This window comes from Musa acuminata, chromosome BXJ2-4, assembly GCF_036884655.1.
Source record: "Musa acuminata AAA Group cultivar baxijiao chromosome BXJ2-4, Cavendish_Baxijiao_AAA, whole genome shotgun sequence".
Classification (NCBI taxonomy): domain Eukaryota; kingdom Viridiplantae; phylum Streptophyta; class Magnoliopsida; order Zingiberales; family Musaceae; genus Musa; species Musa acuminata.
In genome coordinates this window covers 3,139,616-3,155,051 of record NC_088341.1, presented here as the reverse complement: position 1 = coordinate 3,155,051, position 15,436 = coordinate 3,139,616, and the positions used below count along the sequence as shown (strand labels likewise).

Below are 15,436 nucleotides of genomic sequence, written 5' to 3'. Positions count from 1 at the left end.
CTTAATTTAGCCCAAAAGATAAAAAAGGAGGAGATTTTGGGGGCGTGGCGTTTACCAATAAATAGTATGATCGGAAGCTGCTTCGCTCTCAGAGATATAAAACCGGAACAGGGGAAACAGAGCACGCTCTTTAGTCTTCTCGATCGCAGAAGAGCCAGAGAAATGGAGATCATCGCGAGGAGGAGCTCCGCTCCGCTTCTTCTTCTTCGTCTTGCCTTCCTGTACTCTCTCCTACTGCAAAGACCCGTTTTTGCTGCCAGGAAGGCATTTTCTTGACTCTCTTCTCCCACTCGTTCCTCGAAAGATCGTATTTTTCTGGTTCTTTGCCTTTCGCCTTCTGAAGACGAATCTTTGACGCAGGCGTATGTGGTGTACCTCGGCGAGCACTCGCACGGGTCCGGATCAGCGTCTTCCTGGGAAGGTTCCAAGAGAGCAACCGAGTCTCACTATGAGCTGTTGGGTTCAGTGCTGGAGGAGTAAGCAATTCTAATAGAAATTTTGGATTTTGGTTGGTCTGTTTTGTTCTGATTGGAATATGATGTTGTTGATCGAGAACAGCAAGGAGAAGGTCCAAGACGCAATATTTTACTCCTACACCCACAACATTAATGGCTTTGCAGCTTACCTTGAGGAGCAAGTGGCACTGAAGATATCGAGTAGCATTTCGCTTCCTACCCCATTTCCTTCTCCGGTATTCTTCAGATCTTTATATGGTTTCATTCCAACATTGGTTTTTGTTCCTGTCGTAGAGTATCCTGGAGTCGTTTCAGTGTTTCCTAATCGAGGATACAAGCTCCACACCACCCATTCGTGGGAATTCCTGGGCCTCGAGAGGGATGGCAGAGTTCCAAAGCAATCACTGTGGAGAAAGGCTCGGTTCGGCGAGGACACTATCATTGCAAATCTTGATAGCGGTATCACAATTCGGTTCTAGCTTTGACTTGTTGCTGAAAAGCTCTCATCCCTACTGCCAGAATAACTAGTTCTTTCATAGCTTCTGTAATCGTTGTCCTTTACACATCGTCTACATCACAATGCCATTCCTCATGTGCCATTGATGGGATCTTTTACCTTCTATTTCCTTCTTTGACGATAGATAATTCACTGGTTTATTGTCTAAGATGCTCAGAATTTTCGTTTGCTGCAACTAGATAAGATAAAGCATTTGATTTGTCGAGGGGGCATTAATTGTCATCTACTTCGAGTCCTTCACATCAAGTATTTTAATCCAGATTCTGAATCTAACCCATGTTCTATCAATCTGAGATGCGAAGCCCACATGCTGGTCATCGATTTCACAAAACTTGGCGTTTGTCAAAGGAGAACTCACTGATTAAATGCTCTACCAATGCAAGCTTTTACTGGTTTTGGTTTGGCATCATCACTCATATGGACTGCAAGCTAAATCTTCTGAGCTCCATTTGATTGTAACTCTGGATGTGTAGGTGTGTGGCCGGAGGCTCAAAGCTTCAAGGATGATGGCTTGGGACCAATTCCATCAAAGTGGAAAGGAATCTGCCAGAATGACTTTGATGAAAGCTTTTCATGCAACAGGTCTATTTCTGCAGTCTTTACTTCCTCAGCTTTAGAATTTATTCTGGACCAATAATTGGTAAAGGCACTGCCCTTTCTAGTAGGTGCATACCACTTCTCCCTGTCTTTCCTCATCTTAAAATCTTGTAGAGAGATAAAGAGTAGAACCATATTACTACTATATAATGAACAGCTTATGAACTCTTTTTGTTCCTCTCTTCATTATGTCTTACTAGCATCACATTACTCAAGAGTCTTTTCCAGTAATTGTATTGATCTTGTTAGTTCAATATTTTTCTAGGTAAACAGTAGTAAATCAAGTAGGCTTTGCTGTTTCTGCACCTCTGTCAAGGTATTACTGTTCTTTGTAGACAGTGGGGCAAGAAAGCTCCTATAAATGTATAAAGCATCATGAATATGCACAGTTATCTGGATTCCCATGATCTCAGTCATCCAAATTAGCCGTATCAACCTAAAATGTTCATCTCCTTTATCAGGAGGGAGAAGATTTCATATAGCAAAGTGGCATTCTATTTGCATTGGACATTTTTAATTTCTGAATCTTATGATATAGTACTCCTATCATTAGGCCATCAAAGTGAGTTAAATTCTTGTCAGCTACAGCATATCAGAGTCAATCATTCTTTTCGTTTACAAGTACATACCATCCTAATGTATCCAAATCTGTCTCTAACCCTAAGCACTTCTTCCAGGAAATATCTGGCACAAGAGAACCTTACTGAAAGAAAAATGATTAGGAATGACAAAGTTAGTATCCAGTTCAGATGCTTCAGCTTTTTTTTCTTCTTGTTATTTCACTGAAACAATATTAGAATCCATCTGCTAGCACTTATGAATGTTCAATTGTTCCAGCTAAATGTCAGAAGATAAGAAAACAAAAAACAAAAAGATTGTGAAGCAACAATGAGTTATTGTTGCAGTTGTGAAAATATTCCAACACTTGGAGAATATTTACAAGTCCTATGTCTATTTCCGATGATATTTCCCTTTCTTTTAAGAATTGTCTGTTTCTTCAAAGTCCGCAAAGAGGCCAAGGAAGGTGGCTGTAACTTGAGATCCATAAAGAACCTTCAATGTCTTCCTTCATATAATATGGTTCATGTGGCATTGCTTTAATGTGGATCCATTCCTGCTGCAAGAATAGCAGCAAAGAAGGAACCCTTACCATTTGTCCATGTCTACAGGAGCCAGCTTGGTCTCCCAATAGAATACAACTCCATAGGGTCTGCACAATCCACCATACCATTCTTTTCTACTTTGGAAAGCAGCACTCCATGTTCCAGATCCAAGTATTTCTAAGTTATCATTAATTGTTCTTTATATCTTTGACTTTAGATCGGCAGATCTCTCCATCCAATCACACATATTTTAGTAATTCCAGTAAGAAGATATTACGAAGAAGAAGACAAAGAAGACAATTCTACATATCAGCTTACTCATATACGCTATATATACATGTACACGTACACGTGTACATAATGTATACTCTTACATGTTTGCTGCATTCACGCATGCAGCATTGTAGAAACTATCATGGCAGCTTCGATCGAAACAATGGATCTGTCACTTGGATCAGCTTCTGCTTCGTTGCAACACATGATCGATCTTGTGAGGCCTTCTCTCATCTCTACCAATCTCGAATTCTTGGATGCAGGAAGCTGATCGGAGCGAGGTACTTCAACAAGGGCTATGAAGCCCTGGTTGGGCCACTCAACGCCACCTTCAAGTCTCCGCGAGACTACGACGGGCACGGGACGCACACCCTCTCCACCGCTGGCGGCGGGTTCGTTCCGAGCGCCAACATCTTCGGCTACGGCAACGGCACGGCCAAGGGCGGCTCCCCCTGGGCCCGGGTCGCTGCGTACAAGGTATGCTGGCCGCCGGTGAACGGCAGCGAGTGCTTCGACGCCGACATCCTGGCGGCCTTCGACGCGGCGATCCGTGACGGCATCGACGTGATCTCCGTCTCGCTGGGTGGAGACCCGGTGGACTATTTCCAGGATGGGCTGGCCATCGGGTCGTTCCACGCTGTGAAGAAGGGGATCACGGTGGTCTCCTCCGCCGGCAACTCGGGGCCGAACCTTGCCACCGTCTCAAACTTGTCTCCTTGGATGTTTACTGTGGGAGCAAGCACCATGGACAGGCAGTTCCCCTCTGTTATTGTCTTCGACGACAAGAGGATTAAGGTTGTGTTCCATCGTATCGACTCTGCTTTTGTTCACCAGATCATCACATGTCCTTGACATGCACACCCGTCTCACTCTTTCTTCCGTGTTCACAGGGAGAGAGCCTATCACCCAAGGGATTGCCAGGCAAAAGGCTCTACCCATTGATCAGCTCTGCAGAAGCCAAACTGGTCAACGCATCAGCACGGCAGGCGTAAGTGAACAGTCATAAAGTCCTCCTCGATGCAACATGATCGTTAAAATGTAGCAACTACAAATTTACATGCTCTCTCTTTCGATTCTGCAGTAGGTTGTGCTACTTGGGATCTCTGGATCCAGCAAAGGTGAAGGGGAAGATTGTTGTATGCCTCCGCGGCATCACTGCGAGAGTGGAGAAGGGAGAGGCAGTTCATCAGGCTGGTGGCATTGGAATGGTTCTTGCAAATGATGTCGACAACGGGAATGAAATTGTAGCCGACGCGCATGTCCTCCCTGCAACTCACATCACCTACTCTGATGGCCTCACCCTCTTCTCCTACCTCGGATCCACCAAGTAAGCCTTCCTTCATCCTCTGCAATGAACCATAGTCTTGTAACTTTGACGGTCTGGAAACTTATGTTCTGCAATTAGGTCACCGCTGGGTTACATTACGAGGCCGAAGACAAAGCTCGGAGCAAAACCAGCACCGTTCATGGCAGCATTCTCCTCCAAAGGCCCAAATACCATCACTCCTGAGATCCTTAAGGTTTGTACCTTCTTCTCATGGTTGGTGATGCAGTCCGGTTAATTCCATTGTTTAGCTGAACGAACACCTTCCCCATTGCGTGCAGCCTGATGTCACTGCACCAGGTGTGAGTGTTCTTGCTGCCTACTCTGGCGCAGTCGGGCCTACGGGTCTTGTCTTCGACGGTCGTCGTGTTGCCTTCAACGCCGAGTCCGGCACCTCCATGTCCTGCCCCCACATATCTGGAGTTGCAGGCCTCCTCAAGACTCTCCATCCAGATTGGAGTCCCGCTGCGATCAAATCTGCAATTATGACAACCGGTAAGGATTCTGCGTAATCCTCCTACCTTTGCCACAAGCTTGATTTCCTCTCTCTCGACGCAGCGAGAACACGGGACAACATGAAGGAGCCGATGCTGAACTCATCCTTCAACAAGGCCACCCCGCTCGGCTACGGCTCCGGCCACGTACGGCCGAACCACGCCATGGATCCCGGCCTGGTCTACGACATGACAACGGCCGACTACTTGGACTTCCTGTGCTCCCTCGGCTACACCACCGCCCAGCTCGCCATGTTCAACGGCGAACCGTACGCGTGCCCCTCCACGCCGCTTCACATCAGAGACCTGAACTATCCGTCGATCACCATCCCTGACCTGCAATCCTCCACGAAGGTGGCTCGCGTGGTTAAAAACGTTGGCCCACCGGGCACGTACGTGGTTCGGGTGGTGGAACCGAGAGGCGTCTCGGTCACCGTGAGCCCGGCAAGCCTTACGTTTGAGAAGGTCGGTGAGGAGAAGAGATTTGAAGTCACTGCGGGGATCAAAGAAGGGAAGACAGATGGTGGAGGGTATGTGTTTGGTGGGCTGATATGGTCGGATGGCAAACACTATGTGAGAAGTCCACTGGTGGTGAAGTGCTCCAGCGGCTCATGGGAGCCTTGAGAACGACAAGGGATAAGATAGTAGTAGGATTCTGGCATTCTTTTCTTGTGGTTTTGTGATTCTTGTGCACTGGATTTGTGCCAGTCTGGTGGTTGGATTCATTGGAAGATGAATAAAGCTTCACAAGATCTAGCTTTAGCCGAATTCTACCATTTCTTCTGTCTGGTACACATGATGTGTATGTAATATTTGAATGGAAGTATATTACAAAGAAACTTATAAGACAGAAATGAAAACATATACATATAATAAATACTACTTAAACTTTAAAGGTTATTTTAGAGAGAATTTTTAATTTGGTTGATTTTTTTAAATAAAATGCTTGTATTTTGAGTTTTTTTTTCTTCGATTGGTACTCTTCTTTTATTTTTTTTTCCACAAACAATATTTTTATTTAAAAATGTTTAAAATACTCTTAAATTTTTATTTATTTATTTTTTATCAATTGTAAATTATTACAGTATTTTCATCTGGCTCGTTTATAATATTTTTCAATAGCGTTTATAGTGTACCGAAAACACTAAAATATACTATAAATGTTATTGAAAAATATTATAAGTGATGTCATATTATACATCTTTGGACTATTATGATATCATATTTTTAAACTTATAATTGGAAATAGGAGTTTATTTGGATCATTTAATAGTATTTTTGAGCAGATTTGATGGTGTTTTTATTGTGGTGGCTAATATAAAACCATAACTCAAACAAATAATTTTGATTCTGTTTTGAATCGATCAAACATCTCTGTAAATAATAAATTTGTTCCTCCTTCCAACAACATGATGATAAAAAGTTAATCGAAAGAGTATTTTAAAAAACTAAAAAATTAAAATTATTTTTTGTTAAAAAAAATTAAAATTGAAATTAAATACTAAATATTAAATATTAAAAATCAGTTCAGTTTCTATTCCAAATTCGATAGAATCATAATCGTAGATTGTAGAACCAAAACCGTCGGATCTAAAATTAAGTTATCATAAAGGGCTTTTTCGCATTAAAACCCAAACAAGTTTAGTAATGGCTTCATGGCCCAACCATGATGAGTTGTCTTGCCAAACAAGTCCACCCTACGGGTCGGGTACAGATTAATGCATTGGTGGAGATTTCTGAACCCGAACCCGAACCCGATTACAAGCGGCCTCTTCCTGAAAACTTCACCTATTCTGCCATGTCTTCCCAATTGTGTTCTATTTTCCGCTTCGATTCCCCTTCCAACAGGTAATCACTCCGTCTCCTCTGCACAAGATCATGTTTCTCATTTGGATTTTGTTCCATGATTCTTCTGTGACATTCCTTGCCCCTCGCGATCCACTCGCCGATTGCCTGCAATATTTCCCTTGATACGTTCCATCAGATCCCTCCCTCTCTTCCCCCTTTTGATATCAGTCGGATCAAAATTTGAGATTTCTATGTTTCGTTGCTGAAAGTTCAGATTTTGACTTGTTTTTTTCTTGAAAAGGTGAGATCTTGGCATCTGGTTTGCGCCAAAGCTAGGGTTTTGGTCCGCGGGAATGGATCAGCAGCCTGGCCACCCCGCCCCTCCGGTGATCGGCGTCGCCACCGGGGTCCCCTATGCCGCCGCATCGGGCACCTACCAGGCTTACCAGAACCTTTACCACCAGCAGCAACAGCAGCAGCAGCAGCAGCTCCAGATGTTCTGGGCCGACCAGTACCGCGAGATCGAGCAGACCACCGACTTCCGGAACCACAGCCTGCCGCTCGCCCGGATCAAGAAGATCATGAAGGCCGACGAGGACGTGCGCATGATCGCCGCCGAGGCTCCCGTGGTGTTCGCCCGAGCCTGTGAGATGTTCATCCTGGAACTCACCCACAGGTCGTGGGCTCACGCGGAGGAGAACAAGCGGCGGACGCTGCAAAAGAATGACATTGCGGCGGCAATTAGCCGCACTGATGTGTTTGATTTTCTCATCGATATCGTGCCGAGGGAGGAAGGGAAGGAAGATGTTGCCCACGCTCTTGGAGCCCCACCTTCTGACCCCCTCTCCTACTACTATGTCCCAAAGTAGCAGCGGAGGCAATGTGAATCTGAGTAATCCCTCTGCATTCTCGTTTGCATGAATGGATTAGTGTGATTATAGACTTAGGTTATGGGGTTAAGCCTGTTGTAATGATGTTAACTGAAATCTAATTTCGACTAGAACTTGCTTACCATGGCTGGTGACTAGTTCTTGGTGGTGGTTTTATTGCATGTAATTTTATGACAAGCATATATTATCTGATGTGCTGCTATAGATCTTGATTCTTTTAGGTTCGTTACCTGTGGATTAGCTAGAATCGCATCATTAGATTGATATCAACGGAACATTTACTTGCACAAGCATTTTGAGCAAAGAATTAGTTGACATAAGGAGCTTGAGAGATATTATCACTAGTGTATGTGATGTGTGCACTTGCAAGCACACCACGAATGATATGAATTAGAAACTTGCTTACACATTTTCTTTACTTTTCTTTGTCGAATGTGTTAGAACTATCTATATGTTCATGACGAGTATGACAATTAGCTAGTCACTGATATCTTATCTTTCTGCTCTATATAATCTTCCACACATGAAATGAGTGATATGTTATCTTTCTGATCTATGTAATTCAGGTGGTGTTTGTATTGCTTTTGCTAAAGCAATTTGTTTCCTTGTTTCAGTATCCTCTATATTTAGCTGATGTTGATGTCCATGTTCCTTTCTTGGATAGAGTAGGAAGTATGGTATGGACATCTGGTGAAACAGATGTGTCAAATGTGGGATAATTTACACTTGAATTCAAGTAAGGGAGGAATGGTTTCCGCATTCAAAACTTAAAAATCATGAAAACTGGATATAATAGTGCTATTTAGTCAACGAAGCTCATTCTCTTGTTAGCATCTTCATATTGGAGAATCAGTACCTTGTTCTGAGTTTATGGGTTGTTGTGTTCTGGAGCATATGCCCTTTTTTTCTTTATATTATCCACTGGTTTGGAACATTATTCTTAATTTTATTGGTTTTAGCTGATTTTTTGGAACCTAATTTGGTTTAAAAGTGAAACCTGCAACTGATCGTGCTCTGCCTTTAAGTAAATGGAAAAGAAAAAAACAATGACAGTTCTTAGGTGATGATGTGCCAATGATCCATTGACTCTCTCAGTTTGGTACAGGTGTACATGTTCTTGTTTGTTTATACTGAAGTCATTTATGTTGTATACTCGTTTTTGGTAGATGAGAATGTTATCTTTTATGAACAGGTCATGTAGTTTTTGCACTGTTTCTTTCAGTTTCTTCTCTTGACATCACTGGGTTTATTAGTTTTCCTGGGAATATTGTGGTAATGTTAATGCATACGGAGGATTAAGGAAACTAGGCCATGCAGGATAGTCCCCGTGAGATGCGAAGTTAAAGTTATGGACTGCAGTAATTGTTCAAGTTCTGAAGTTCAAATGTTTCAAGGCTTAGTTGGATGTGGTAATATCGACCGTCAAGCAATGCCATGAAGTTTGAATGAACCAGTCATTTGGTCTTTTGTAATTGGAACAAAACTTTCTTTGGTATGTTGTTGTTTGACTGATATCATTAATCTCATTGAGAAGTATGTGTCAATAATTTCAAAAAAGTTCCTGCTAACTTCATTTTGAAACACAACTTGTTGTTGTTGGAATATGTTCTTTTGCGGCTTCGAGGGTTCTTATGTTTGACCCTTCTATTTTATACATGCTTTCTACTTTCTTGATCTTGTGGTGGTGAGATATGCATTATTTGTGCCCTTTGTGAGTAGAACTCCAAATGGAGACTTGAACTCGTTGTTGTCGGAGTATGTTCTTTTGCGGCTTCGAGGGTTCTTTTGTTTGACCCTTCTATTCATGCATGCTTTCTACTTTCTTGATCTTTTGTGCCCTTTGTGAGTAGAACTCCAAATGGAGACTTGAACTTCTTGTTGTCGGAATATATTCTTTTGCGGCTTCGAGGGTTCTTTTGCTTGACCCTTCTATTCATGCAAGCTTTCTACTTTCTTGTTCTTGTGGTGGTGAGATATGCATTATTTGTGCCCTTTGTGAGTAGAACTCCAAATGGAGACTTGAACTTGTTGTTGTTGGAATATGTTCTTTTGCGGCTTCGACGGTTCTTTTGTTTGACCCTTTTATTCATGCATGCTTTCTACTTTCTTGATCTTGCGGCGGTGAGATATGCATTATTTGTGCCCTTTGTGAGTAGAACTCCAAATGGAGACTTGAACTTGTTGATCATGATATGTGATGGACATGACCTTTTGTGTAACTCATGGCAAGCATGTTCTTGAATCCTGTGCTTAGATCCAAAGGTCTCAATATTGATCCTTATATCCGGCATATGGATTGGTACCATTTTTCTTTGCTTTTGTTTTTGGCTGTTGGTATATATATTCTATTACATCGGTAGATTACCCAAATTGTTATTTGATGGTGTTAAGAGGCTCTCTATAGTCTTCTTAACCAACCAATCTGAATGATTTGTCTTACGGAACAGTATTTTTATTTCCAAGCAAATAGATTTTAGACTTCAATCTAATTAGTTAATTGAACCGATTAAGGATTTATTTATTTTTTTCGATTTTCTGACTCAGCATATGATAGTATATATGGCAATACAGTCAACGATGAGTGGACAAAACCCAGTCGGGCCACGTGGACATCGATCCAACGCAGTCATGAGAGAATAAAAATATCGTTGCCGTCAAAAGATCAAATAATACGAAGAAATAGGAAAAATATCGAGGACTTATATGAAAACACAAATCGACCGCCACATCGTCGTGGGACCCACCTCTTGGGTCCGCGATCTCACGACGCGGCTCGGCTTCCCGGTTACCCCGTCGAAACAAGCTGATCCATAAAGGTCGATGGCCTCGGCGATCTCGTTGGCTTGCTCGAAGCTTACGTTGGATCGGTTCGTCCTCGAAAACCCGGGGTGAGAACAGAGATCGTTCCATGCTCTGATCCCTCGATCGCATTTTGGATGTCGTGCTTACCTTCGGGAGGCGTTTATTAACTTTCGGTGTTTCCCTCTTTGTTCTCTTGATCGCTGGTTGAAAGGCTTGACTTTTGTTGGGTTTTTGTTGCTATTTCGTAAAGATTTGATCTTTCTATTGCGTTTTTGTGCTTTGAGACTCCGATTCTTGACCCTTTTTCTGTTTCTAATTTCGAGGAAATTTGCCCCATTTCCTTCCTTTGGAGATTCGGATTAAGCACCATCAGAATATGCTCGTGTCTGTATGAATTTGTCGTTTGGGCTCTCGATGTTGCTTGTGCTTTGTCGATCATCTACCGTCGATTTGGAACCAAATTATTACCTATTTCGTAACGGTTTGTGTCGACCATCATTCCTGTAAAAGGTTGTTTCGATTAATGACAAGGTAGTGCTAGATTGTTTTGAGAATGATGTACCAATTAGAATGTTCTACCCTGATCGTGTTCAGGCTTATCTGATCTCTTATTTAGCTCCAGTTATCTTTGATTTAGCTCAAATTGTTCGGTATAGTCCGGGACTATAACAGTACAAATTATTGTAGTTTGATCTTCTTACATTTTGCATGAACTCATTTGACTTCTGATGGTTGTTTCAGCTGTTGAAAAAGAGTCATCTTCTTCGGGCTTTGTGGTGTCTCTGAAAACAAATGTTTTAGGATTATGCAGTTATGCTTTCGTTTTCTTCTGTTGTGTTTAAGACTTTGAATGGCTTTGAGATCACATTCATATATATGAACGGGCTCAAATAGAATTACTTACTCATCTTATTCATTCTTTTCTAATGACTTGAGAATGTAGGTCAAGAGAAATCTGTGATCAAAATTTGCTGAAGCAGGGATGAGCGGTCACAACTATGATCATGGGAAATCTACCTCGAGTAAAGATAATAGTTCTTTTTGATCAATCAATTTTACATTGAAATTTTCTGATTGCTTCAAACTATACTTGTCATGGATATTGTATTGACGGGAAATGCCATGTAGATAAAGTTTCCAAAGTTATCAAAAAGTGCATTATGTTTGTGAGACCAGGATGCAAATTGTATAAGACTGATTTATTCTTTCAAGATATTTGGAAGGAGATTTAGCCATCATATGACCACAAGATAGTTTACAACTCATCTTATTTTCTCTATATGTTCAATTCATTTTATCATTTACATATTATACTGGATCAATTAATTATCTAAGCACCATATTTGCTTCTTTTACAAATGGAATATTATATTGAATTATATATGATTATTTTTTTATCTGTAGTTTTGTCTGGACACACTTGCTCAATTATATATATATATACACTACACACAAAAAGACAATTTAATTATTTCATGAGGCATGAATTGGAAAAGAGATATCTCTTCACATGGTTGAGTATACTGCTTGACAACTTTATATATGAAATACATATTTGAATATTCTTACCAAAGGCTTTTGTTATGAGCCAAAGGACTTTATGCTCCAAATTTTGAGATTGTTTTGTCTGAAAATTATGCTTCAGTCTTCTGCTGGTTTTATGAGATATGAAGGACTAATCTTATTTTTGTAACAGGTAAGAGGCAAAAATTGAAGGAGTTGTTGCTTAAAAGTGATAACCGTATTTGTGCTGACTGTGGTGCCCCTGATCCGAAGTGGGCGTAAGTCATGACTGCAAATTTACTCTTAATTCATCTTGTTTTCTTATAACCTCAATATTATTGTGGGCTTTCAAATCTCAATATTCTTAATATTATATATATATATATATATATATATATATATATATATGAAACAATAATGATTTAAAAGCTGGTATTCACATATTTGCAATATACTTTCATAGGCATGTTGATGAGTTAAGTAAAGCCCATTCTATGCATAATATTTTGCTTGTGTCTACAGGTCTGCCAATATTGGGGTATTTATATGCCTAAAATGTAGCGGTGTACATAGAAACCTGGGCACACATATCTCAAAGGTAGCATTCAGTATTGATGACATAGATACTTGAATACTAGTTGATCATTCACATTCCATGAACTAATGTTTTTGTTTTTCAGAAAATGCATGAATGTTTTAATATCAACTAATTGAGTACTGATGACACAACATAGTCAAGCTTTCGATTTTTTTTGTATTTTTAACTATGCATGCATATTTGGTTCTTTTATTGGTAAAAATCCATCCATCTAATCTAGAAAGTTATTATCTTTTAAAAAATATGTACATCTTCAAATATGTTGTTTGACATTATTCTTTTCCAATCAGCAACGGAGATGTTCTCGATCTCAGTTTATCAACACTACTTTATCAAGATGATTCTATGACTCTACAATTTGCTTTTTGTTTCTTAAAGCTTCATTCTTAATTCTTCCACTATGTCGGGATCATGACTCAGGTTCTGTCCGTAACATTAGATGAATGGTCTGATGTGCAAATCAACTCTATGATAGAAGTTGGTGGAAACTCTTGTGCCAATGCAATTTATGAGGCTTTTCTTCCTGAGGGATATGCCAAGCCTAACTCAGATTCCAATTATGAAGAAAGAGCAAATTTCATTAGGTAATTGATAATAAAAGGACGACTTGTAATGTTTCTCCCACAGAGTGATTGAGCCCTCAAGCAAAACAACTTTTCTGGAGTTAACAGGTCCAAGTATGAGTTGCAAGAATTTCTCAAACCAAGTCTACGTATTGTTCCTTCAAAAAATACTTCAACAACCTGTGGTTCTGGGAAGGACAGTGACAGTGTTTCTGGTTCTGCAAGTGTAAATAAAACAGTACGATCTAAACATATCATGCTATTATAAAATTGAAAAAATATATTCCTCTATCTACGTTACCTTAACAACATGATCCTGGATTAGTCTCAGGCAGGGATGGTGGAGTTCATTGGCATACTGAATGTTAAAGTGATTAAAGGCACTAATTTAGCAGTTAGAGATGTGCGAAGTAGTGACCCCTATGTTGTTTTGACTCTTGGACAACAGGTGAGTTTTCAATTGTTAGCATGAAAACGTTTATTTGTTTAGTTATTTTTCTTATCTAAGGTTAATTAGATGATGGATTTCTGCAGAGAGCCCAGACGGCTGTTATTAAGAGCGACCTGAATCCAGTTTGGAATGAGGAGCTTAAGCTATCAGTTCCTCAAAACTATGGAGCCCTGAAAGTGGTAAGAATTATCTCTGCTTCGGTTCTGCATCATGTCACACAGATCAAGTTCCAATTTTCAGACAGATTTTTTACTAGGTTTTAGATGTCAATTTCAGTAGTTTGAGGAAATATTGCTCTTTTTGAGTTCATCCTTGCATTCATGAGCTTCTCAATATATGATTCAATGTAGGACTTTAAGATAGTCTAATGCTGACAGATGACCAATCATATTACGTACTAGAATCTGATTCCACAACAAATCTGAAATGTGTAACATGATCCAATGATGTCCAATTGTTTTTCTTCAAAAAATAAAAACCACTAACATGTTATATCTTCACCCTAAAATATGAGCTCACAAAGTTCATGGTATAATATGCTAAAATACACCAATTCACTGGCTTTTCTTTTTGTTTGTGTTTCTAATGTTGATCCAAAACACTGTCTTGCTTAATATTAATTCAGAAGTCAGCTATATTCCAATCTGCTTAGCACAAAAAATTATAAAGATTTATGGAGTGATGCATCTGACTGGATTAGTAAGATGTCTTTTTCAACAAATATAGATTCTTGATTCCATTTTGTTCACTGAACAGCAAGTATTTGATCAAGACGTGCTCTCTTCCAATGATATAATGGGTGAAGCTGATGTGAACCTCCAGCCGATGATCACAGCCGCTACAGCATTCGGTGATCCTGACTTGCTTGCTGACATGCAAATTGGGAAGTGGCTGCAGTCAAATGACAATGCTCTCATCAGAGATAGCACCATCAACATCATTGATGGGAAGGTTAAACAGGAGGTGTCACTGAAGCTACAAAATGTTGAATCTGGAGGGATCGATCTAGAACTGGAATGGATTCCCTTGGCCCAATAAATCACTAACACTATCATAATCCGAAATCTATCACCATTTTCCTTGACTTTGCGACTGCTGCATAGTGAACTGTAACATGCATAAATGGTGATTCATTCTTCTGTTCCGATAATTCTGTGCCTGTCTGTCTCAATTTGGATCATCCTGGATATATTTTGTCTGTCGGTAACAATTTTAGAACCATCAAAGATAAGCTTGATAAGCCATCCATGAATGTTGTCTTCATTTCATACGCCGGCAAATGGTAATCTATATTTAGTCAATTCTGGTTATATATATTGTGCCATGCATATCCCAAATTGATAACAAAGAAATCTTGTGTCCATCAATTCACCTATTAATTTTTGTTGGATAAAGATCATATTTAAAGTAGTACATACTTTTATGGAGGGGAATAGACCAGCTAATTGGTCAGTCAATTTTAGCTAATTTTACCTGAAAATCTAAATGTATACTGAAAGAAAAATTGGCCTTCTGGTTTGGACATGATATTAAACTTCAACTCACAGATCTTTATTTAAATTTTGAAGAAATAAAATTTATCTCTTGCTTGGAAAAAAAAAAGATCACATACAAATATATCATTAGAAAAGTTTTCATGTTAAAATGTCCCATCAATTGCCGATCTTTTTTCCGATCATATATATATATATATATATATATATATATATATTCCTAAAATTAAAGCAGTCATTAACCTACGTAAATCGACATGTTTGACGAGGGATTGAAGCAAATCGGCTGCCGTCCGCAACACTTTCGACGGCCGCAGAAGCACACCTCCGTGGATTGCAATGCGCGATCCAATCAAAGGCAGGACCACGGACGACCTGCCACGTGCCCTATTGGACGATTCTTTGTGCAATGGCCACTGGACCGTTCTCCTTCACTAATCATCTTCGGTTCACCATCCTTCGGACCATATCTCCACCGGTCATCTTCATCCTACTCTACACCAAATGTAATGTTTCTTTTGTTTTAGTTTATTGAGTGGTGTTGTTTCTCCTTTTTTTTAGATTTAATTAAATTTTAATACTCTA

At 40.0% G+C, this 15,436-nt stretch overlaps 3 protein-coding genes across 4 annotated transcripts; all 3 read left to right on the top strand.

Moving 5' to 3' along the window:
- Nucleotides 1-94: 94 nt before the first annotated feature.
- LOC135609507 (subtilisin-like protease SBT5.3) lies at nt 95-5,525 on the top strand. The gene is made up of 11 exons (XM_065102847.1): nt 95-264; nt 361-476; nt 559-656; nt 750-914; nt 1,446-1,554; nt 3,209-3,740; nt 3,836-3,933; nt 4,027-4,272; nt 4,351-4,465; nt 4,551-4,764; nt 4,828-5,525. Exons 1-11 carry the CDS (start codon nt 163-165, stop codon nt 5,385-5,387), a joined length of 2,355 nt encoding a protein of 784 aa, XP_064958919.1. The 5' UTR covers nt 95-162; the 3' UTR covers nt 5,388-5,525.
- Nucleotides 5,526-6,484: 959 nt separating this feature from the next.
- LOC135609506 (nuclear transcription factor Y subunit C-6-like) lies at nt 6,485-7,645 on the top strand. The gene is made up of 2 exons (XM_065102846.1): nt 6,485-6,611; nt 6,853-7,645. Exon 2 carries the CDS (start codon nt 6,905-6,907, stop codon nt 7,418-7,420), a length of 516 nt encoding a protein of 171 aa, XP_064958918.1. The 5' UTR covers nt 6,485-6,611; nt 6,853-6,904; the 3' UTR covers nt 7,421-7,645.
- Nucleotides 7,646-10,195: 2,550 nt separating this feature from the next.
- LOC103980136 (ADP-ribosylation factor GTPase-activating protein AGD12) lies at nt 10,196-14,626 on the top strand. Of its 2 annotated transcripts, none has more exons than XM_009396418.3 (9): nt 10,196-10,329; nt 11,187-11,265; nt 11,940-12,024; nt 12,269-12,344; nt 12,765-12,928; nt 13,016-13,145; nt 13,233-13,355; nt 13,442-13,537; nt 14,115-14,626. In XM_009396418.3, exons 2-9 carry the CDS (start codon nt 11,226-11,228, stop codon nt 14,394-14,396), a joined length of 996 nt encoding a protein of 331 aa, XP_009394693.1. In that variant the 5' UTR covers nt 10,196-10,329; nt 11,187-11,225; the 3' UTR covers nt 14,397-14,626. The 2 variants fall into 2 exon arrangements, with proteins under 2 accessions (XP_009394693.1, XP_018680931.1); XM_018825386.2 differs by having other exon boundaries at nt 10,288-10,329; nt 11,180-11,265.
- The last annotated feature ends 810 nt before the right edge of the window (nt 14,627-15,436 follow it).

Coding starts and splice junctions, on each gene's coding strand:
- LOC135609507 (XM_065102847.1), top strand. CDS start 163: ATGGAGATCATCGCGAGGAGGAGCTCCGCTCCGCTTCTTCTTCTTCGT. Junction 657..749: donor AGTGGCACTGAAGATATCGA/GTAGCATTTCGC, acceptor TTCCTGTCGTAG/AGTATCCTGGAGTCGTTTCA. Junction 1,555..3,208: donor GAAAGCTTTTCATGCAACAG/GTCTATTTCTGC, acceptor TCTTGGATGCAG/GAAGCTGATCGGAGCGAGGT.
- LOC135609506 (XM_065102846.1), top strand. CDS start 6,905: ATGGATCAGCAGCCTGGCCACCCCGCCCCTCCGGTGATCGGCGTCGCC.
- LOC103980136 (XM_009396418.3), top strand. CDS start 11,226: ATGAGCGGTCACAACTATGATCATGGGAAATCTACCTCGA. Junction 12,025..12,268: donor GCCCCTGATCCGAAGTGGGC/GTAAGTCATGAC, acceptor TTGTGTCTACAG/GTCTGCCAATATTGGGGTAT. Junction 12,345..12,764: donor TGGGCACACATATCTCAAAG/GTAGCATTCAGT, acceptor ATCATGACTCAG/GTTCTGTCCGTAACATTAGA.